At 56.9% G+C, this 23,812-nt stretch overlaps 1 protein-coding gene and 1 long non-coding RNA gene across 3 annotated transcripts in view; one reads left to right on the top strand and one right to left on the bottom strand.

Moving 5' to 3' along the window:
• The window catches only part of MCOLN1 (mucolipin TRP cation channel 1), a 24,173-nt gene extending 6,531 nt beyond the window's left edge, over positions 1-17,642 (bottom strand). The window contains exons 1-13 of one of the 2 annotated variants that reach the window (XM_006259482.4): positions 17,514-17,605; positions 14,033-14,250; positions 8,197-8,364; positions 7,948-8,107; positions 7,221-7,356; positions 6,122-6,218; positions 5,121-5,220; positions 4,568-4,674; positions 3,607-3,756; positions 2,871-2,972; positions 2,129-2,251; positions 1,103-1,309; positions 353-483 (exon numbers count right to left, since the gene is read on the bottom strand). In XM_006259482.4, coding sequence (XP_006259544.1) covers positions 353-483; positions 1,103-1,309; positions 2,129-2,251; positions 2,871-2,972; positions 3,607-3,756; positions 4,568-4,674; positions 5,121-5,220; positions 6,122-6,218; positions 7,221-7,356; positions 7,948-8,107; positions 8,197-8,364; positions 14,033-14,250; positions 17,514-17,547 — 1,733 coding nt within the window. In that variant the 5' untranslated portion in view covers positions 17,548-17,605. Of the gene's footprint in view, positions 1-352; positions 484-1,102; positions 1,310-2,128; positions 2,252-2,870; positions 2,973-3,606; positions 3,757-4,567; positions 4,675-5,120; positions 5,221-6,121; positions 6,219-7,220; positions 7,357-7,947; positions 8,108-8,196; positions 8,365-14,032; positions 14,251-17,513 lie in introns of both variants that reach the window. The other variant, XM_059732477.1, reaches the window with a different exon arrangement.
• LOC109280846 (uncharacterized) lies at positions 17,639-23,812 on the top strand. Its single transcript, XR_002087291.2, has 4 exons — positions 17,639-17,739; positions 19,262-19,502; positions 19,923-20,123; positions 23,514-23,812. It is a non-coding gene; the product is annotated as an uncharacterized LOC109280846 (long non-coding RNA).

Genomic DNA, 23,812 nt, shown 5'->3' with positions numbered 1-23,812 from the left:
CAGCCTGCACTCCCTAGGGGCCACCAGTGACATGCTGTCTCCCCTGGGATGAGGCTCCTGCCTGTAATTTAAGACAGCTCCAGAGAGCAGAGGAAATGCACCTGTTTAGAGTCCACTGTCCCCTCTGCTGCCCTGCCCCTCTGCATCCCGGCCCTGGGCTTCCCCTATGCTCTGCCAGTGGTTCTCTGTCCCAATCCACAGCCCCTGATATTCCCTGAGACAGTGACTTTGCAGCCTGTGTCCCCTTGAAAGCAGAAGCAGACTCAGCTACAGCCCCCAACTGCAACCCTGCCCACTGCCAGTCTGCACCCAGAGCCCAGAGGTCCAGGTCACACCAGCCCAGCACACGTACCCCTCACAGCAGCAGAAGACAGAGCAGGAAGAGGTGCTCTCTCGGCGGAACTTGCCAGACTTGGGGCTGTCCTTGCACTCGGCAATGTAGGCGTGAAGCTGTGTGACGGGCATGCTGCCCTCACACTGGTGCTGCAGGGACATGACAGAGAGGGCCTTAGCAGTGGTGGGATTTGAACTCAGGCCCCAGCAAGACTGGCGCCTCCACCCAGGGCCTCTGCTCACCAACAGCTGCATCTAGGGCACTGGTGGCTTGACTTCCTGCCTGCCAGACTCATGCCCTGGGCCTGGCCTGACACAGACCCACGACCTGGAATGAGGGGGGCTCCCAGGGTCACTGGGAGCGCAACCTCCAGCCAGGACACCAGTTGGCACCTGATGCAGGGAGTGCTGGAGCCTCAGCTCTGCCCTCATGGGCCAAGGAAATTCTGGTAGGGAGCCAGGAATCAAGCCCAACCCCTCTCCCAGGGAGCAGACGATTGTCTCTAAACCACCTCCCGGGGGGACACGCACTAGGCTCATCTGGTGCCCACTAGCACCGGGGCAGCTTACAACACGCCTGCCTGCTGCTGTGACTGACCAGAGGGGTAGCCCACAGGGACCGCAGCCCCAGCATGCTTTGCTCCACCCCCAGATGGAGGCATCTCCCTTCCCTATGGTCCCAGGTGGCTCTGAGCAGCTTGGCTGGGCCCCACGGCCACCAAGCTCCATCCTCAGTCCCTCCCATGCTGTGCTCCACTCCCAGCCTGACCTTGATGGTCTCATAAGAACCGGTGATGAGAGCGATGAAGAGGCTGAGCACCATGTAGATGAAGAGGCTGATGAAAGTGTACAGGTAGAGCTGACTGAAGAGCCACACCAGATAGCTGTTCTGCTGCATCTCCGCAAAGGTCACGAACATGTCGTCCCCATTGATGAGGGAGAAGAGGCACTCAGACACCATGGAGAGGGAGCGGAACTGCACGGGGGTGTAGGGGGAAGTGACTGTCACCAGCTGGCTGTCTGGGGCACCTGCAGTGCCTCTCCTAGGGGGCAAAGTTATGGTGCGCACTCTACACTCCCACCTCTCTCAGCAGTACTGTACCTAGACTCCTGGCAGCCCCAAGCAAACTTTTAGTATTGGGCCCCCTTTGCCAGAAATAATTATATTAATAACCAGACAACAGAAAACAATTACCATTTTGGGGCCCCCTTTCTGTCCGGACCCTGGGCGGCCTCCCAGTTTGCCCATGCCTGTGTCTGGACCTGCCTCCCAGGTGCAGCAGGGCAGAACATGGCCTCAGCCCCAGTAGCAGAGTTGCTACCAGGCCCTGGGGATCTCACCACACTTCAGATCTCACCAGCTGCCCCCAAACCGCCTGCCTGGGAGCTGAGCAGACCCGAGCCCCAAAGTGCAGTTGCAGCAGCTTCAGCTGAGTACCCTGAGCCAGCACAGGAACAGGAGGAGACTGCTCCCTCGCAGCCACCACTCTGGGCAGAGCAGAGGAAGCCAGCTGGGCACCAGGGATGGGCGGCTGCTGCCTGTGCTCCGATTGAATCAGCAGCTTGGGGAGGAACCAGGACCAGCTGCCTCCTCCCTGAGGTGAAGGGAACTGTCTACCCTGCAGTCCCAGGCTAGAGCTGCACCCCAAGAGAAAGGGGCATCTTAACATAAACCAGCATGGACACAGCAGTGTGGTGCAACCCCCAGTGCTCTGCCACAGCCCAAGGACCCTCATGGCCCCCTCCCACATAGTAGAAGCCACAATGGCCAAAGATCACCCCCCGCTCCCAGTACCTTGACATGATAGGGTCCCAGCACGATCCAGCCACAGAAGCAGTAGCCCAAGTAGATGACGGCCACACAGCAGCAGAAGCGGATGACGTTGGGCAATGCCACCCGCAGTGTCACAATGAGGATCTGCCCAGGAGAGCCAATAGTGTCAGACTCGGCCAGGACATAATCCCAGCATCCCCAAGGAAACAGGGGCCAACTGGCACATGGAGAGGAAGGGGGCAAGCCAGTAGGGACCGGGTTGGGGCTCTGTGGGCAGCCATTGGATCCAGTCGTGGACAGAAGTGAGCTGGTGATACACCCGGGAGTCAAGATTGGTCAGCTCCCCAGACAGCATGTGCAGGAGCCCCTGTCTTGAGCAGGAAGTGAATCCCTGTGGGGCCCTGAAAAAGAGTGCCCTGCTCCCACCCTCCTTTCCAGGGCAGACACCCTGGGCCCCTGGAGCAGGACAGGCAGTGGGAGTGGACAAAGCACTAAAACCACCTCAGGAAATCACTCCAGCTGTTTGGTGGGAGACAGCAGGGCCTGGAAGAGCTGTGCACAGGGCAAGACAGGGGGCACTGGCTGGGCTTCGGGGAGGATGAACCCAGGCCAGGTGCAGGACACAGCATAGGATAGCACGGGTCACACTGCAGGGCAGCAAACAGGGCAGTGTTTGCCTGGCATCCACCTTGCTGCCATGCAATGGGTGCAGGGCAGGGCATGGGGCTCCCTCCCACCTGGGCAGACCCTTGGTCGCACTCACATTGTACTTCTGAAAGAAGGTGAGGTAACGGATGACACCAACCCAGACCAGCAGTGTGGAGGTGCCCAGGAGGATGCTGCAGATGTCGTAGCTAGCCAGGTTCTGTGGACACAAGCACAGTGGGCTGCCACGTGAGGCCAGAGCAGACCTCCCACAGCTCCTCTGCTCCTGATGGAGCCCACGCCCTGCACCTACACCCACAGTCTCCAGCACCCACTGCAGCCTGGGGGGCCAGACATGACCCAACCAAACATGCTATGAAGGCAGAGGGGGTGGCTTCATGTAAGGCTCCAGCCTGGGGCACAGTGGGGCTGGGAGAAGCCCACACAATATGGGGCTACAGTGCCAAGGGCCTCATGGTGTGTATGACTGGGACCATCCAGCATCGTGGCCTCACTCTTATCCCATGCACTCTAGCAGGCAAAAAGCCAGAGACAAGTATGAAAGACAGGTAATGGGGACAGGAGACTGGCACCCACCTTGGCCTTGTGACAGCACAAACCTGAAACAGCGCTGGATAGGAAACTCAGCCAGTGCAGGGTTGGGGGTGCAACACCCCCACAGGGGAACCGTCATCCCTTGCAGGGAGCACATATGTCCTGACCAGGCCCTGGCCCTCATAGTAAGGGGTCCCTGGCTCAGTGGAGAGAGAAGCTGCGCTGTCAGTGCCTGTGTCCTACCCACCCAGCACAGCCCCACTGCTGATGCAAGGGGGGAGGAAAGGAGATGCTCATACCTTGGACTCAATCCTGATCTTCATGATGGTTCCTGACACAGTGAGGACATCGCTGACTACCAGCAGGATGTACCAGCCATTGAGGAACTCCATACGGTCTGAGAGGCTCACAACTTGGCCATAGCGCCGCTCAAAGAACCGGCCAAACTCCTGCCAGTGGAGAGGAGTCCGCATCACCATTGTGCAGCTCCCCCACCTTGTGTGGCTGCAGAGAGGGACCAGGGCCCTGTGGCATTACCACCATCCACAGAGTGGGACTGATGGGCTGCAGAAGGCTCTGTGGGGGCAGTCTGGGCCATGAGCCCTTGCCTCAGACAGCTCCACAGCCTGTCCCACTGCTCTGGGGGCTGAGTCCCACCTGGGTCCACACAGATTCCTGTCTGCATTCCCCTCCATCCCACTCCTCAGGCTCAGGGCTCTTCCTGTCTCTTGGGGGACTTGGCTGCCAACCTGTGATCCATGCTGGCCCCAGACATACAGACCTGCATCCCAGCACCAGGGCCCATGGCACCTGAGAGGGAGTGATGGACCTATGGCTGGCTGTTGCCATAGCCACTGCCATTGCCATGGCCACTGCCAGGAGAGATGGCACTGCTGGAGAACACGGCCACAGGACACTAGCCTGAGACCCCCTCTACTGCGGCAGCCAGGGCTGCTATAGACAGGAAATGCATCTTCACAAGAGACCCAGACTCCTGGGGTTGTGGGAGAGAGGAGCAACTCCAGTGGTGGTGAGTCTCCCCTTTTCCCAGCACAGAGGTGGGGCATCTCCACTCTCACCCCCTATCTTATGGAGAGGAGGCCAGAAGGGTCAGTGCAGTGCAGCAATCCCCAAGGGATATCCCCCCCGGCCTTCCCTTGCCTCCATTCAGAGCGCTGTGGAACCTCAGGGCTTACTGTGGAGCATGGCCCTGGCATAGTAGGGCCCCTCACACTGCTATGCGTCAAGCACAGGACTCACACTCTGCAGTATCAGACCGCGCACAATGGAGCGGGCACACAGCGCAAAGGACAGGGTGCAGATGATGACGACGACCACATCGAAGAGTAGTCGGAAGGTGTTGTCTCCTGCAAGAGTGTGAGCAGTGCCTCAGCCTGGGGCTGAGCACAGGGGAACGAGCTGTGGGCAGGGGCAGCAGGGCTGCAGGTCACCTCCTCCCTTCCCCACACTCAGAGTGGGGGTCTGAGATCAGGGCAAGCAGTGGCCTAAACCCACTGCATACAGCATTGTACCAATGGAGCTGTCAAAGGGCCAGGGTCATCACTAACCAGGTAAACAGAATATGCCCTCAGAGACCATCACAAGAGGTATGAGGCCAGTGGAGGTCCCTAGCCCCACTGCCTGTCATACAGAGACCTCCCCTGCAGTAGGGGAGCAGCTGGAGGCTCAGTTCAGGGAGGAAGAAGCTGCGCTTGCTTGAGCAGTGGGGTCCTGGGCAGCCATGGGATTTGGCTATAACACCCCCATAGGAATGCAGCCCTGTGTGCCCACTCATCCGGCCACTGGCCCCTACCTCGGCCATAGACACTGGGGTCCTTGCACTCCTTGATATCGGCTTTGTTGTCCAGGCTGATCTTCACCCTGCCACTGTGTGCCTTGTTGTCGAATGTGATCTGGGGGAGGGAAGGAGACAGCTGTTACACAGCAAGGAGAGGCTGGACACAGCTAGGTACCCTGGTGCCAGAGCTCTCCCCATGTCTGGATGGCCCTGCCAGCCTTCCCCTCACAACAACCCACTCCCACAGCACCGTGGCCTCCACATGGCCTGCAGGAACCACCCTACAAGCTCAGCAGGTGACCTGGGCTCTCCAGGAAGAGCTTCTAAATTTAAAGAAGTTAGTTTAAAATTAGCAAAAGTTCTTTTTCACCCATATGTAATTAAAGTGTGGAACTCATTGCCACCAGATGCAATGGAAGCTGACAGTTTAACCAGATTCACAAAAGGACTGGACACATTCTTGGAGGAAACGGGCATCAGGAGCTATTGAGTACAGGTGTGAGGGACACGGCCTCTGAATCTGAACTTCCTAGGCCTTACATACTGGAGACTGCAAGTGAGAGAGGAACAGTGGAAAAAGCCCCACTCAGACCTAGTTCACTCTCTTTTCCAACATCGGCTCTCTGCTGCCATGTGACACAGGAGACGGAGCAAGATGGACTTGGAGTCTCACCTAAGAAATGGCAGTTTTTATGTTCTTATGTTTTCCTCTCCTCAGAATGGAACATTCCTCCTGGAGATGCATGCAGTGGCCAGAAGTCCAGTGACACAAACTTCCCCTCCCCAATCCCTCCAGCCGTGGCTCCGCCACCCAGCACTGACCATGGCCCCCAGGACAGCCCCAGGCCCCAGCCACACCTCTGCTGCACCCAACCCTGCTCTCTGCCCCAAGGCATGCAGGTGAGTGAGGTCCATCAAGCGTCAGCACTGAGCATTGTATGATGCAGCCTGATCTCAGCATGGGCTCAGGGGGTGCAGCCCCGAGGTTTCCCAGGGCCCAAGCTGGAGGTGCTCACAGTGATAGTAAAGGTGTAGCAGTCTGGGATCTCATTGTTGATGATGGTCTGGATGTTGATGGCCTTCAGCTTGAACTGGATGGTAACGTTGATGAGCCTGCAGGAGACAACACCCAGCACAGCACATCAGAGCAGCAGGCAGCTCCTGAGCAGATGAGGGTACTCCCACCCAGCACTCCCTTTCTTTCCCAATGCTTCTCGCCAACATGGAGCCCCACAGCCATATGACAGACAGGCACTGGGCTTGTTTCACAACTGGGGAAACGGAGGCAACAGCAGAGCCAGATCCAGGACCCAGGAGTCTGGGCCTCAGTGCTCCAGCTCAGTCACCAGTACCTTCCCTTTCAGTGAAGCACCCCAGCATGGCAGATCCTGAACAGGGTGCATGCACTGCCTAAGGCCCCCTCCCCAACACTGCAGCTCCTCCTGGCCAAGGGGAGTATGTCCCCCAGCCTATGTTCCACCCAACCCATAAGGCTAGAGCGAGGATCCTGTCCACCCACCTCAAGCCACCAGCAGCAAGGCCCGGAGGTCCCTGCACACACACCCTCGCCGTGGTGGTACATGGGGCTGCAGCCACAGATGGCCCCTCTGCCCACAGCCCCATCTCTTGTGGAAGTGGACATATCCCAGATGCTGGACAGCAGGGAGCAGATGTTTGTGTGACAGAAACACCATGCCATTACTAGTGGTGGCACCTGCTGCAGCCCTGGGACTCCGTGGGCAGGGGAGGGAACAGGAGAGAAGGGTGGCCTGGATAAGAACAAGAGCAGCGAGGTCTGTCTTCAAAGCCAGGCCCTCCTGCAAAACCAGGCCTCCTCCTGCTACCACCCCAAGGCTGCCTGGCAGTGCCCATCCTCCTCCACCCAGTTATGGGGCTCCTCAATCCCACCCCCCTCTGGTCACACACACCCTCCCAAGGCTTCTGCCTCTGCCTGCCAGTGAAAGGAGCTGCATGGAGAATGAGAAGGCTTGGTTTCCTTTCCAGACCTGCTGTTGGCATACGAGAGGCCTCAGGCAAGCCTGTTCCCACCCCATGCCCCAGTTTCCCCTCCCCAGTGTGCCCTGGCAGGACCTGGTGTAGAGCTGTGGCATTTACTTGTGAAACTTGAGGGTGAAGTTCCTGTAGCTGTGGTCGGGCTCTGAGAGCAGTGGCTCTGGCTCTGGCTCCAGCTCAGTCTCCTCCGACTCCGGGGGCCAAGGGATTCTCTCCATGGGGTCTACACCCTGGCAGTCTGCAGAGGAGGGGGCAATGCCCTCAGGGGAGCCTCATCAGCACCCCCAGCCTGGCTTTCCTTGCCCTCCCCCAACCTCCCAGCCTTCAGCAGCAGAGGAAGGAGCCCCTGGCCCTCAGTGTCTGTGGCAGGGACAGCATGGCCCTCTCACCCCCTGGCTCCCAGGAAGGAACCAAAGGAACAGGCTGGGACAGTAACATGAGTCTCTTTCCAAAGCAGGGACAGAGCCAACCAAGCACAAGCTGCCCTGCAGACACTGGCAGGAGGCTGTAGCATAGCAGTGCCCCATGATGCCTCAGGCAGCCTAGCCAGGACAGGGAAGGTAAAGCTGCCTGAAGACAGCACCGCCCTGCCCAGGGCTCTCCCACTCCCCATCCAACCTGCGGCAGTGCCCTAGGGATCAGGCTCCCCCATACCCAACCCTTCAGACAGTGGAGGCGGCACAGGGGGAATCTGGGTGAAAAACAGACAGCAGCAGCAGTGCCAGGCCTGCAGGGACACCTGCCACTCCCTCAACTGAGACCTGCCTGCTGTCTCCCATCCAGCCCTGTGCAGGTGGGGGGTGGGAGAGCATAGCCACAGGGCACATACCCGTGATGATCTTGGGGTCAATGCTGAAGGTGTCATTGGCTGGATCGATGTGCCCTTTGTGGTAGTACTGTTGACACAGCAAGAGGGCTGACTGGTTCCTGATGTGGTCCCCGCGCACATAGGCATAGCGCCCAATCGTCTCATTGGGAAGGGACAGGTACTGCAGACGGAGAAGCTGTCAATGCCCTGCCAGGACCCACTGCTCTAGCCCCATGGCTCCCACTCCATCCTGTGCCCGTGGCCACTCACCTTCTCCACAGCGTAGAACATGTGCTCGTACAGGTCCTGCTGTGTGTAGACAGCATAAGTGTCCTCCACCCCATCCACATAGTCCTTCAGGAAGAGGTGCTTGAAGGCCATAGTGTTCTCCTCCTTGAAGGTCACCACCATCTGGTTGCTGAGGCCGAAAAGGATGAGCTGCAGGAAGGGAGAAGCCAAGCCCCACTGAGGACCTGCCAAAGCCTGCCACTGGCATCTGCCAGGGATGCATCAGCATGGCCTGCTCTATCCCACCCTGCTCATCTCTGCCTCCTTCCAGGGGGTGAAGGTGGGGGGTCTGTGCTTGCAATGCCTGACAACAAAAAGAAACAGCCTTTGCTGCTGTCCCCCTCCAGGCAGAGACCCATCCTGGCAGCTCCATGCTTGAAGCAGACGGGCTTCCCCCACATGTACAGTGGCTGCTGCACAACCACACTGACCTTGGCATTGTTGTCCACCCCTGCCATGGGTTTCAGTAACCTGAGATTTGCCTCAGCACTGAGCACCAGAATGGGAAGGGGAAGGGGAAGTGGAAGGTATCAGACAGCCATGGGGCACTGAGAGTTTCCACTGAGGGGACAGCTCCAGAGGAACCACAGGGGCCTCAGGGCTGGATCTGCAATGAGCCTCCATCATCCCCTGGAGCCTCTGGGAAGGAGGCAGCATTACTGTCACCATTGAGAACAGAAGCCTAGCTCTCCTCGCCCTGGCCACAGCACCTGTTCCCTCCCTGCACGCAGGTGCATTCCCCTTCATGAGTAACAACAGGGCTTGAATGGGAGCAGGGCCAAGGCACATCCATTGTTCTCTCGGACAAAATTGTCCTATTTCCCCCTGCCCAACTGTGGCCACTTTGACAGCACAGGGATTGCCAGGCTGGCTTGGAGCCCAGGGCCATCCGGCTGGGATCCTGCCCCACGTTGGAGGCTACAGCCCCTCTGCTGCCTTGTGGGAGGTTCTTGCTGCACTTCTCCCCACACCTTTTACTTTATACACTCCCCATATATAGCCCTGCCAAGTTCTGGACTTTCTGATCAACCTCCTCCTAGCTTCAGCCAAGCTCACCATGTACCAGACCAAGAGGAGATGCTGGCCAGGGGTGGGGAGTGGAAAAGGAAGGGAGGGGAAGTCGTGTGATTGTACGGCTGTTTTCCTCACTCCCTCGTGCACATCTCTATGCAGTTTCACTAGGGGCATCAGCAGGCTCGTTGGATACATTCAAGGGGCAGTGGGTGCTGGCCAGTATTGCCTGCTTGCTGTCCCCCCAGATACCCTAGGTATTAACCTTTGCCACACACTCTTCTTCCTGTTATTCTCACGACTTGTCCTATGGAATTTATTGTTATGCATTTAGTGCACACACACCTACCCCCAAGCCACTGAGGGGGACTCATAGGTCCTGGGCCCACTGCCAATGTATAACCAATAGGCCTGTCATGTGCTGGATGCCTCAGCTACTGCTGCAGAACTGGGATTGCACACAGCCCGCATCCTCCTGACCTGCAGCATCTATAGAGCAGCTGATGCCAGAAGCAGGCAGACAGTGCATCACTGCATCCTTAACCATAGGTTTAGATGGCCCCACAGCCCACAGAAAAGGTCAACCCCTTTGCGATCCTGCTGAGCACTTGGCCTTTGTGGCTTCAGTCCACTCCTGGCCTGTGCACAGTGCTCTGCAGCTTCGTGTCAGGCCCTTTAGTCTAACAGGGCCTCTGCATTACACCAGAGATATCCACCCCCTTCTCTGGATCATTTGCTGATTGACAGGCCCCTACCACAGCCCCCTCCCCTTCCCTGGGCAATAATTTCTTTCTCCATCAGCACCTGTCCACTCCATGGATCCCTTGCCCTTGCTACCCTGCAGTGCCCAGGGCCAGGTGAGGAAGCAGTCCTGCCACAGCGCTCAAACATGGCTGAAGCATCACTGTATGCAAAGCCATTGCCCTACCTACCCTTTCACCAGCTCCCTTCCCCCTCAAACATCCCCATCCTGTGCATGCTGCACACAGCTAGCCACAGCAACAACCTGGTCCCTTCCCAAGGAGATCATCAATGTAGATGCATGAAGACCCCAGGGCCTCTATCCCAGCCCTGCCCATGTGCCTGCATGTGCCAATGTGACTTTATTTGTCCCTGGGTACACCCCACCTGGCTGGGTCCCTCCGATGCCCATCTGAAGCTACCTCCGTGGCCTGGAACCTCAGTGAGACACAGGAGGAAGACGGGCAGGAATGAATTTTATCACAGTCAGATCAGCACAGACTGGGGCAGGGTAGGTCACCTTCCTTTGCAACAGGGGGGCACAGTCCTCTTCCTTGGACCCTTTCAGTGTATTTTAACAAACTTCTTGTCCTGGCAGTGGCAGGGCCCTTAGCAGGACCTGAACCTGGGGCAAGTTAAGGTTTTTTGATGTCTAGGGCACTGGGCCTCGTGGTTATGCGTGAGGCTTGTTCCCCACAGGTTTCAGAGTGGTTAGACCAGAAGTAGGCAATTATTTGGGCTGGAGGGCCACTTAGGGAGTTGTGAGGTACTGTGGGCCAGGTCAGCACCCTCCGCAACAGCTTGCTAAAACTCCTTAAGTGGTAGATTACTAGACCAGTCTGGAGGCACTAGATGGAGCGGGTAGGCGGGATCTCCAAGACCAGCCTGGGACCCCAGCAGGCAGGGCACACTTAGCCAGGAAGATGAGATGGGGCTGCAAGTGGGTGGGGAGAGGCATCCAGGAGTGGGAGGTGCTGGCAAGGTTGAGGCGAAGGCAGAGCCACAATCCACTCCTTGTACGACCCTGTGCTGTCACCACTCTGTGATTCCAGTCCTGGCCCTACCTGCCCATCCTGCTCCCAGATGCCACTCCCCACCTGCCCACAGCCCCATCCCATCTGCCCAGCTGAGTGCACCCAGCCCACAGAGCTCCTGGGCCCAGTCTCCAAAAAACCGGGGACACCAGAATCTGGAACACACTCCCAGCAGATGTGGTGCAGTCACCATCCTTGAAGGTGTTCGAGATGAGACTGGACAAGCACCGTGTTGAGCTTGTCTGAGCCCAATAACTTCCTGCCCATGGTAGGAGACCAGACTTGATGATCTCGCAGGTCCCTTCCAGTCCTATGATTCTATGATCCACCCACCTGCCCACTCCATCTGGCACCCCTGGCACTGGGTGTAGGGCAGATAGGTGCAGGGCAGATGTGCTAGGGTGCCCAGGGAACAGGGCTGGGTCCAGCAGTGGCAATGACACTGGCAGTGGGAGCCCAAAGGAGCTGCCACTGCCAAGAAGCTAAGTCCAGTCACCATGCTGCCCCAGCCCCACTGCATGCCTGGGGATAGTGGGACCAGGTGTACATGCCACAGCCTAGGTTGCCTCTCATGCTTGAGTCAGGCAGGGCCATGGAACTCACCACAGACCAGATAAAATCTTTTGGCAGGTCAGATCTGGGCCAGGGGATGTATTCTGCCCACACCTGGGTTAGACAGACCCTTGCCTAGGACGGTTTATCAGGGATGGTTGTCCCTTGAACAGGGGTCAGACTAGAGACCTTTGGAGGTCCTAGTCAATCCAACTTTCCTAGGATTCCAAGTTACTGTTGCTAATAGTAGTCACCAGGGTGCCCCACTGCCAGGCTCAGATGGGCAGTGCACGGGCTTCAATTTGGCCCTTTGGTCAAAACCATCCCTGAGGTCAGGCCTCAACACTGGGAGCAAAGGACAGAGGAGGGAGGGTGCAGGCAGATCCACAGATAGCCCAGCACTGAGCTCATGTGCTGCAGGTTTCAGCAAGGCATCTTGAGATAGTACAGCCCTCCATGCAGCTGACAGCCTCCTCATGCCATGCTGTATATCGATTACCAGCTGACACTTCCTTCTGAGAATGACGGATATGGGCTGAATGTCAACACAGGCCTGCCTTGAGAAGCAGCCACATGACAGCAAGCCACACTGGGGACGCAGGTCAGCAAGACCAGTCTGCACAGAAGGAGTTAAACCTGTCACTGTCCCCAGGGAGGCAGGGGTGGGGGGAACACTAGCAGAACAATCACTTCCCCCACCACCATGTGAGAAGGGGAAAAGAGCTGCCTCTTTTCCCAGCACCAAGGTCACAACTCATCTCCCAGGCCCACTGGATGCTGCAGCTGGAGCAAAGCTCTCATCCCCACCTTGTTCAAGCTGCCTCCTTGTTGCTCAAACAGGAGGGCTTTGCACTGGACAATGGGGGAGTGCAGCTCCAAGCAAGGGTTGGAAGTGCAGACTGGAAAGGACAGTGACTTGGGAGATGAGGTGGTAGTACAATTGCACACAGAGCAGCAACTTGACAGGAGAAAGCTGTAGGGAAGAATGGACAAAGGGGAAGCAGAATGTGCCTTCCTGGACAAGGGTGAGCTGAAGAGGAGCTGCCAGCAGAGGTCTGTGCAGGGATCTCTGCTTCAGTATTTGGAGGTGGCATGTGGGGAAAAGCCCCAGAAGGCACTGCCAGGGCCTGGGTGACCTCCAGCAGGGCTGGGGGTGAAAGCTCCCTCTGTTCAGGATGTCAGATAGCTTGGAAGTCAACACAAGACCCCTGAGGCAGGAAGGTTCTCCAGGGACACTGCCAGGCCTGGGGCTTCGTGCACGTTCTCCACTTCTGTGTCCTGCAAGAAGGCTGGAGAAGTGGGGCCAGGAGACAGCAGAGCCCCATGCGCCCATGATACCCTCCACAGTGAGGCTGTGACAGCAGAAGAGCAGACAGGGCTGCTGGCCTTCACCATCCCAAGGAACACCTCCTGCAGTGCATCTCAGCAACAACCAATTGGAAGACACTGCCCTGTGGCTTTGAGAGGTGTCCCAGCATGAGGTCTACAGAAAACAGGCCCAAGGGGGTCCCAAAGGCCATGGGAGCTACATCCCTGTGGAATCATCCAGCCAATACTGCAGCAGCGCCTGCCCTTGCTTATCCCTAGCCTGGTGCTATTTCAAGCCACTGAGCTTCACCATGCAGCACTGGGACTTCCCAGAGCCTGACATTCCCATCCCCTCTGTTTAACTCTTTCCTTCATGTCCCCACTGAACACAATGGAGACCAAGAGCAGAGGCTGAGGTCCAGCTTGCTGCATTCCCTTATATAAAGCCACAGGCCAGAGAGAGGTGGTTCCTGATCCCTCACACCAGTTCCTACTTCTCTGCCCAATAGCCACAGGCTGCCACAATTGAGCTTCCTTTGCCACAGGGGAAGGTCCAGATCCTAGCTCCAGGACTATCCCAATCCAGGACACCTACCATTCCCCGAACCTGAACTGAGATGCCAGGGCCCTGAGCAGACTGGGCACACTGTTCCAGTGCAAGGGGGCTCTGATGGTTGAGCAACATTTCCAGGACAGAACCTTTGTGCAGAGCTGCCCTGGGGAACACATGTCCAGGCCACTTCCTGCAGCTCCCACCACACAGCTGAGGCAGGATCCAGCAAAACAGACTTTCCATGCAGCCTGCCCCACTCCTGGACAGAGCCTGCCTGCACCCCTGGCTGATCCACCAGAGCACCCCCAACCACCCCAAACCATAGGGTTGAAGCAGACTGGGCAGCCCAAACCAAGCCAGAGCAGAGACACCCCTACTTCACTGGCTCTGCCCCTGCCTTGGAAAGAGAAATCATATCACCATCCCAGCCTGCTCCTGACTCCCTCCTGGGTGCAGGGGGGTGGAGAGGATGATGCTGTCCCTGCCATGGACAGTTAAGACCAGAGGCCCCTTTCCCTGCTGCTGGGGGGTGAGGGAGGGGTAGGGGGGGGGGTGGAAATTCAGACCTTTGGCAGGGCTCCCTCTCCCTCCTGGCCCAGGCAGCCCCCTCTCCACACACCTGGATGGTGACAATGATGATCTTGATGATCTGCAACACCAGCTTAAAGGGCTTGCGGCCTTTGGCGCGGTACTTGTCGCAGGGGCTCATGAAGAAGTACTTGAGGCGTCTGCGCAATTCCTCCTCCTCAGGAAGGGGGGAGGTAGAGCCTGTGCCTGGCCCGGCCCCCCCATCCTGGGTCCCATAGCTAATCACGGGGGTCAGCAGCTTCTGTGTCTCTACAGGGAGGGGGGAAAGAGAGAGGTCACCATGGCCAACAGAGCCAGTCCTCTGCTGCCAGTCCTGAGAGAGATTTCAAGTCCCACCCAGGCTGAGCAGGCTCTGCCCCTGCCTCCTACAGACAGGCCCATCTTTTCATCCAGAATGAAGTCCTGGTCCCAAGCCAACAGGAAGAGGTGGGGAGGGCAACCCATGCACCTGCTCTTCCTTTTGGATCCTGCCCCAGTCTGGGATGAGGGAAGGGCATTAATCCGGCATTGGAAGCTACTACAGAAACTGCCTCCACAGCCAAAGGCACTCTCCCCTGGAGATGCAGCCTAGATGCACCCTCCCTCAGAAGTCCAGGCCCACTGCTAGCAGGAGTCACAACAGCAGGGCCAGCAGGTTTTCCCACTGGGAGAACAGCTGCTTGTTGCCCAAGGCAGGCCTAAGCAGCCAGTGAAATACTCCCTTCATGCAGGGCTTGATGTCCAACCTCACATCTCCTCTCCCTGCTACACAGCAGTGCTGAGCGCTCAGAACAGAGATGTGGCACAGGCCACTGCCCCACAGAGCTCATCCCTAACTGTAGACAAGAGGAGGCTGATACTGGCACAGCCTCAACAGCAGATGAAGCAGAGCAAGGTGGCTTGCTGATGGTTCCTTCACATACAGACCCTGCACTAGGACCATGGGGGAGAAACAGCATTTTTGGGGAACTTAGGATGAGGGAAGGGCATGGGCACATGAGAACTCCTTCACAAGGGACCAATTTTTTCCAGTGCCACAAGCCACTGAGTCAGCCCAGCACAGATCAGTGCCTGGACACTGAAACCTGGCTCACAATGGGAAGATCCCAGCTTGATGAACAAGTGGTGACGGGCTGCTAGCTAGCACAACACCCAGCATCCACTCAGCTGTGGTTTGCCCACCGTGGAAGAGGCGAATGGCTCCAGGCTGTGGAATTCAAGCCAGTGTGCCATGCTTCCCTGCTCTAAGGGGCACAGCAGGGCTGCTCCACCCAGCACCTCAGCATGGCAGCAGTGTAAGGAAGGTCCCTTCTTCTGAGCCCCAACTCCCTGCCAGTGCAGTCCAGATCTTAGGAGGCAAACTACCTGCATCTCACTCAGAAATCCCCTGAGCTCTGAATCCCACAGCAGCCAAGCACCAATACCCTAAGCTGAGCTAGAAGCCAGGAACCCTGCAGGGAGAGTTCATTCACATGCAAAGGCCAGTTTTGCTACACCAAGACATTTTCTCCCTGGATCCAACCCTGGGAAGTCACCACAGCTGAGGAACCTGGGAGAGATTCCCCATAGGCACCCTCCCTCGAGGTCTAATTGAGTGAGGAAGGGAGAGCTCTCTGTATCAGTGCTGGAGGGGACACAGATACTGAACCACAAACTGGTACTATGACCAAAAGAGAAGGGCCCAGATCTCCTGGGACATCAGGGTGCCCTGCCTTTAGCTTGTAGTGAAATTCCCTTGTCAGGACCTACCCATTCCTCCCAACCATCAGAGAGCTCTCCCAAAAGAAAGAGAACAGCAGGGGATAGATGGGGCCAAGCGGCCCATTTCTACCATGGGTAAGTCTCGATGTAAAAAGCCTACTTTTGTAGCGAAGGAAGCTTTCCAGGCATTACCCAGAGCAGCTGGCCTGTGAGCAGGCAGGTCCAGGATGACTGCTGCCCTGAGTTTCTCTCTGCAGGACAAAGTGTGGTTGACGAGGTGCTGATCAAGGCAGTTCTGCTAGTCAAAACTGGGGGCTACTGTATGAGTAACATCACTCCCCTGCTGCCTGGGGAAAGCCCTGAAGCCCAGACATGCAGAGCAGACCCTGGGGCAGGACCGTGCCAACACCAAGGCTGGGGAAGGGGCAGAGGAGCTGAAACCCCCAACACCAGGAAAGTGAGCAGTGAAAGCAACTCCTTGAAAGTACTGGGAGTTTCTGAGGATCTGAGAAGATCTCAGCAATACTAAGAGCCAAGCATCAGGGCAGGAGCCAGTGTAGGCCAGACTAATGCTGCTGGAGACCCCCTGACAGAGCCAACACACCCACAGCCCCTGGCTGTAATGGAGGTGCAAGCCTTAACCAGATGCATGGTTACAGATGAGAAAAAGGAACTGGACACCAACAGAGCACCAGGCAGGGGGAACTGATAATGCAGCTGTCAGCAGGACAGGAAGCAGGAGACAGTGACAAGTTCCCTATTCCGCTGCCCACAGGAAGGCAACACTAGAAAGCTCAATCCTCGAGTTTCCAGGCAAATGTATTCCAGCTCTGCTTGGCCCCAGGTGAAGGAGAGGAGGCAGAGGCAGCCACAGGCCACAGGCTCCTGCCTGGAGCAATCCTCTAGCCCCAGCTCCAGCAGTGGGAAACCCATGCAGTTTCCCAGGGAGGCACCCCATAGCAGCAGCCACACTCCAGCCAGGTCTGGCCTTCTGCCCCCTACACCCAAAACCTTCCCCATAGGAACCAAGTGCCAGCAAGCCCTGTGGCTCCTGGGCTGACCTGCTCTGGGGCCATTTTGGATAGTGCCAGCCCTGCCTGGTTGAGCTAATCGGTCCTCAGACAGCTGGCGGGTGCTCCCAGACTAGCCCAGGGCACAGGGAAAAAGGTCCTGCTCACCAAAGGAGTGAGCCCTGAAGGATCACACTCTACCTTTGCCAGCCCCAGCCCAGGCAGGAAAGCAGCAATACCCACCCCAGGTCCCTCTACACCCTGACAACCCCAGGCCAGGCTCCTCCACTGCACAGGGGCCCAGGCTCCTCCAGCCCCACCACCCTGCTAAGCTGTCAGGGAGCCACTGCCACAACCCCTGCCTGTCTACCTGCCCCAGCTCCCCCCACCGTGACAGACTGCCCCAAGTCTGGCCTCAGCCCCAGCTCTCAGGGAGCCCCAACCCCCAGCCTGCTCAGCTGCCAGGGAGTCCCAGCCACAACCCCCCTCCACAACCAGCCCCAGCCCCAGCTTTTGGGGGCCCAAACGCCTGCCCTAGCTGCCAGACACCCTGCTCCAGCTCCAGCCCCTGCTGCCAGCAAACCCTGACCCCAAACCCAGCCCCAGCTGTTAAGACCCAGAGCCGGAGCCACCCAGCCTGCCCACCCGCCACGGCCCGGACCCCTGCCCCTTCTCCACCCCCAGCGACGGGGGAACCCGACCCCAGCCCGCCCAGCTGTCAGGAGCCCCACCCCGGGCCCCAGCTCCCACCGCCATGACACAGGAGCCCTGCCCCTGCCCCTGCCCCTGCCCCAGCCCCGGGCAGTGCAGCGCCGCGCTCACCCGCCGGGGGGCGCCGCCGCGCGGGGGCGGCCATGACGCAGGGCTCGCCCTGCCCGCAACAGCTTCAAACAGCCGGTCACCTGACCGGAAGTGGCGCGACGCAGCCCCCGTCATGTGCCGGGGAGCCCGCCTCCCACGCGACGTAACCGGGGCGCCGCGATCCCACAATGCGCCGCGGTGGGGTCCTCTTGCCTACGGTGCTCGTCTTAGTGTCCCGCTGACCCTGGTATGTTCCCCCTCCCGGGGAGCGGCCCTGGGGCTGCGGGGAGCCAGGCCCGTGCCAGGCTGCAGGGAGCCGCCAGGTCGGGGCGCAGAGCGGGCCAGGCCCCGCATTTTGCCGGTGGTTGCAGCCTCGCTACAGCCGGGCGCTGCTGGTGGCGATGCCCCGGTGGCGCCGCAGCCAAAGGCCGAGGCCCTGAGAGCAGCCGCAGCCGGGCGCCTGCGGGGTGGCGCCGGTGCCGTGGCACAGGGCCCAGACCAGGTGCTGAGAGGACGCGCCCCGCTATTGCCTGCGCCGGGCTGCCCGCAGTGCCTGGGGAGGTAGCTCCCCATGCCAGGCTGAAGCTGGCCAGCAGGCAGGGTAGATGCGTGCTTGCACGGAGGAACTAAATAAGCTGTAAAACACACAACGCTGTCCTGAACCCAAGCGCACTCATCAGGTGCTGTGAAAGGAGGTGCTGAAAGCAGAGGATGGGAAGGAGAGAGAATCAGAGTATGAAAGATGAGGGCAGTGCTGGGAGGAGCAAGCAAGCAAACAGTAAACCCATGAGAAGGCAGGGGTCACAAAAGCCAGTGCAGGTAATGAGACAAACAGCTGTGTCCGGTTGGGTCTTGCCACAGCCAAGGACCAGCCACCGAGCTCCCCTCCTGCAGCAAGACGAGAATCTGGACCCTTGTCACCTGCTGCTGCCTCTGGCCCTGGGAACAGAGGAGATGCATTAAGGCCGGTCTAGTCAGGGGCTGGTGCTCAACCCGTCCTGATAGACTCGCCAGCTGCTGCTGCTCCAGGTAGCTTTGCAGGGGGAAGGCCCATTTTAAACAAGATCCAAACAAAAAAGGGCAAATGGCCTCTTGAAGGCTCAGGACAAGCATAGTGGATTCTTAACCTGGCAGGGGAAATATCATGCATCTGTGTCCAAGAAGGCAGTTTTCCTGAACTGCACTGGAGAACTGCTCTTCTGGTGTGGTTCAGTACCCGCCAAAGTGTAGCAGCTTTAAGCCCAGTTTATGGAAACGGGACTCTCCTCCCTTGCTTGCACCAAGGGCCTTATGGCTAAGAGCAAGCAAAACTTGAGGGCATCTGAACCCCAAGCCTCTGGGCTTGGGCCTGCAAGTAGGATGCCCACCAAAGGATTTGTAAACACCTGAAACCCCAGATGTGGGTGAAGGATGTTTGCTGGTAGTAGGGTCACTTGTGGTTCTGGACCCCTGGATTTGGCATTAGTTTTGGCTAATTTAGCCTGGGATACATAAGATTAAAAAAAAATCACTGTTAACTTTATAGCACATTCAGGTGTGTCATGTGTTTTGCTTGTGTCACACTGTGCCCAGGGCCCAGATGATGTCAGTCTAACCCAGGTCCTCAGCAAGGCCCTTTCCCCATGACCCCACCTGGAATCCCCATGCAGGAATAACAAACTCCTTGACCAGCTGCAGTGAAGGGCACCCTGATAGAGGAGGCTAGAAGAGGCTTCTTCAGCTGGCAAGGGGAGGGCTGGGTGGTGAGTATGTATTCTCCATGTATACAGTATCATCAGGGTGCAAGAAGCACCAGCCCCAAGAACAGGTGGAAACAAACCAGCCAAGGAGACAGTGAAGTCAGATGATGGGGAAGGATCCCACTCATGGAGCAGCAAGTACCTGAGACAACATCTCCCTAGGACTGCAGGCAAGAGATCAGGCTGGTTTTGAGCTGGCGTTTGATAATGTTACATATGGGATTGTCAGAGGGAGCTGCCTTTGACAGCAGGACTGGACTCCAGTGTTCCTGTGTGTACAACAAGTATATGTGTACATGCATGTGCACTCCTGTATTTCCATTTATCCAAATGCGTGAATGCCTGAGCATGTGTTGTATTCACACACTTGTGTGAGCATAAGTATGTGTGCATGCATGTACAAACATATTTGTGTGATGTGTGCATGTACATATGATTTTATGTACAGAGGTGCATTCGTTCTTGTTTGTGTGTATATACATTTGTACACATGTGTGCTCAGGCACATGCTCTGATATGTGCTTGGGATATGTGGTACATGCAGACATGTATGTGGTGTTTGTAGAAGCACATGTGCCCTGATGCATATAATGCTTGCTTGTGTGCATGCTTGTGTGTGCACATTTGTGCAGGCATATGTAGGTCATTGAGGCTATTCTCTCAATGCACCTTCCTCTTTACACTGCTTCAGCCCCAGCTCAGTGGATCCGGCAGGGGGCAGCTGGAGTGACAAATTCAGAGCAGCCCCAAGGTGGAACAGTGCAGGGATTAACCTGGAACAACCTATCAGGGAACAAGGTTCTCCAGCAGAGTGAACCATTAGGTCTGACCTCCGGGGACTAGGTGCCAGGATCAGGTCTTCAAAGAGCCCCCAGGCCTCCAGTGGTCGCAGGTAAGAGCCCTGGGGTCATGTACTGGGCTTCATCCCATTTCAGTTTGCGGCTCCTTCCCCTGGGTCACTATGGCCCTGCCTCACAGTGCCTCACAGCCAGTGGGGTTCTGCAGACAACAGTACAGCCCTTTCACAACAGGCCAATGTCAATGAGTCAGGCAGAAGCTAGGATGTTTGTGCTTGAGCTTAGGATGCAAAGCCAAACCGGTCTCCTGGCAGGCTCCACAGCCACTCTCCACCCTGCCTGGGGGAGCAGACTCCACACTTAACTGTGACCATGGCAAAGGGTGGCTGAAGCCAGGAGAGTTTGTGATTTCACAGTCTGCTCAGCCTGTGTCCCCGGTGTTCCCCTTTCCAGTCAGTAGGAGAGACTGCTGGCCCTGCTCTTCCATACCCCACCCCAGAAAGTAAATCTAGCCAGTTCAGCCCAGTCTAGCATCAGGGGACTTCAGGGAGGGCCATGGATCCAATGGCACCACAGCTGCTGTGGCTACCCAGCTGCTACAGGGCCAAGCATTGCTTTACATGCTCCATGCGCCCACTAGAGGTATCCCTCCTTGGCATGCACCCACCAGCACTTGGAGAAACGAAACATCTTGGATTCTTGAGCCCAACACAAAAGTCATGTGTGACTCAGGAGCACCTTGCTCTCTGCTCCCCCCCTTGCTGAATTGATGAAGACTTACTCTAACCCCACACACACCATCTCCTGCTGCCTGGTGGTCAGTCACTGCCAAGGGCCCAGGTTTCAGGGCACAGAGTGGATGTGATGCCGTGCAGGAAAGGCTTCCTAAGGGTGCAAGCCAGGGTTGAGATGAGGCTGCAGGCACTTGCAGGGTAAGTTTGTGCTCTCTGGGAGCTGGGATCCCTTCCCCTGGTGTGTGGGAAAAAGGATTGCTGTCTGGAGGTGGGACCTTTCTGACAAAGATGGGGAACAACATCTTCAGGCAGCATCTGACTGAACCAGGGAGGAGCTGTTAAACTAGGTTCTACAGGTGATGGAAAAAACCCACTGCCCACAGTGCAACCAACAGTGAGGCAGGAAGACTGAGAAGAAAGACCTAATTCTGCACAAGGGCTGGGGAACTGCAACAGGCAGGGAGAGAAAAACAGAAAAAGCAGTGTCTTCAGTGTGTGTTGTAACAGGGGGCATGCTCAGGGCCAGATCCCGTGCAAACCGCCCACCTGTTTCTATGGGCCTCCTCACCTGCCTTAATGATACATAATTATGTTGTTAGGCAGGAGGCTGCCCATTCTTGCTCCAATGCCAGGGAGTACTATCTGTGGCCCCATTTCTCCCCTACACTGCAGCCCAAGCCTTGCAGGTGGCATCCACAGTTCTTATAACATCACCGGCCCCACACTGGGCCCCAGAATCCTTCAGTCCAGACCCCAACTAGATCCCTCCAATCAAGCAACCCACTCTGCCCTCATTCTCCGCTGCCTAGCTCCCTGAACTCTTCCCTCTTGAGTGTGCCCCCCTCCCCAAGACCTTTGGGCACACAGGCCCTGGCCTCACCTCCAAGGCCAGTCGGAAACCCCAGGCCCTCAGCTCTGGGCATCCCTCGCAGTAAGCCCCTGGCCCTTTTAACCTTTCTGATCCTGGCCCAATCGTTAACCAGTCGAGGGTGTTCTAAGTCAGGTCTCTGAGCCCCTAGCCCACTCTCTAACTTGGGCCTGCCTTCTTGGTCCTTCTATGGGGTAACCCACCTGGTTGTGGAAGCTGGGGCTATTAAGGCACCCAAACTTGCCTTTCACCAGGGTGGTAACTGGCCTAGTATTTCCTGGGGGCTCCCACACCACCAGGAGCCCCACCAGGCCACCCACCCCCAGCAGGGTGCAGTTTTAGGTCAGGACCAGGAGCCTCCAAACCATCCCCTTAAGCTCCTGCCCTTACCTCCTGAATGTTGTATTTAGCCTTGCAGCCAGATGATGTTTCTGCCTCCTCTGCCAGCAGCAAACTGCTCTGTATAAATGCAGCCACCACAACCAAGCACCTGCTGGCTGTTTGGCTCAGCCCTTAAAGTGGCAGGCACCAGCAGTGGCCTGCCACAGTGTATAAAAGCAGGGAGAGGGGGCACAAGGGATGAACTGGGAGTCATAGTGTGCAAACAAAGCCGTGGCTTGGTGGGAGAATTCCCATGAATTTAACCTGGAGGGGAACATCGACATTGTTTTGGAAGGCAAGGCCTAGCAGAAAAGGAGGTGTAGTGTCTCTGTATATCAGGGGTAGGCAATTATTTGGGCCTGTGGGCCACATAGGGAGTTTTGATGAGCTGTGGTGGGCCAGGTTAGCACCTCCCCCCACCCCCATGCAACAGCTCACCAAAACTCCTTAAGTGGCTCTGCTCTGTACTGTGTGTGGGACCCAGCCCCACGCTGTCCCCACCCAGTGATCCTGGGGTCTCCATGGAGATCAGCTGCAACCTACGTGGCCAGGGTGCATAGCCAGGTGGATGAGATGGGGCCACGGGTGGGTAGGAAACTGCAGCAACCATGCTGCCCCAGCCTCACTGCAGGCCTGGGGATGATGGGACTAGTCACACGTGCCACAACCTGAGCTGCCTCCTGTACTTGGGCAGGGTGGGACTAAGGGACCCGCCACAGGTTAGACAAAATTCACCCCAAAGTGATGAAGAAACTAGCTGGAGAAATCTCAGAGCTACTGGTAACTTATTTGCAGTCACGGGTGACAGTCAAGGTCCCAGAGGACTGGAAACAGGGTAAAACTGCTCATCTTTAAGGGGGAAAAGTAGAAGCAGCGGAATTACTAACCAGCCAGCCTGACTTCAACAAAGTTCACAGAACCCAGTTTGTAAACATCTGGAGGAGAGGGCCGATCACTAGCAGTTGGCATGGCTTTGTTAAGAGCAAATCCTGCCAAACCCAACTCATCTTCTTTAACACAGTTACCAGCTGGGTAGATGAAGGGAATGTAGAGGGTAGTCCACTTTTCTCCACTTTGCTCAGGATAATGTCATGTGGGACTTGAATGAGAGAAAATAAGCTAGAATTACTGTTAGGTGGACACCTCACTGGAGGAGTAACCACAAGCAGCCCAGTCAGCACACTGTTGTGGCCCATATGGCATCTGGTCAAAACATTTCCAAATGGATACCCAAGAAGTAAGTTGTGTGGGTGTGGCCCACATAACACATTGAAAGCTGCAAGTATGGCCTGCTACGGCAAATAGATTGAAAACGAGGGTTGTACGAAACAGCATTGTTTTGTTTCGAGGGGACAGTATTTCATTTTGAGTTTTGCTTCATTTCAATGCACTGTTCTATTTCGTCAAAACTTTCACTGTTTTGACCTTGTTTCAGTGTTTCGCCCATAGGCTATAATGGGGAAGCATGAAACTGCCTATAAAACTTTGTCTTTTTTTGGCAGATTTGGATGAAAACAGCAGAGATGGTAGCCCCTTCGGATGGTAGCTCACCCGAAAGTGCCAGTGGTCTCCCAAAAGTGCCACTTATAGGTCAGCAGGATTGACTGCAGGAGAGCTCCACCCGGTCAATGACTGACCACTAGGGGGGCAAGTGCCCCCTCTGACTAGAGGTACCAGTCACCCATGAAGTAGATGGAGATCCTCTCAAAGCAGATCTGGGGGTTGTGTGGGTTGCAAACTTAATACGAGCCAACAGTGTGATGTCATTGCAGAAATAAAGCACAGGCGCTCTTGGATGGAA

This window comes from Alligator mississippiensis, chromosome 8, assembly GCF_030867095.1.
Source record: "Alligator mississippiensis isolate rAllMis1 chromosome 8, rAllMis1, whole genome shotgun sequence".
Taxonomy (NCBI): Eukaryota; Metazoa; Chordata; order Crocodylia; family Alligatoridae; genus Alligator; species Alligator mississippiensis.
This window is presented reverse-complemented; position numbering and strand designations above follow the sequence as displayed.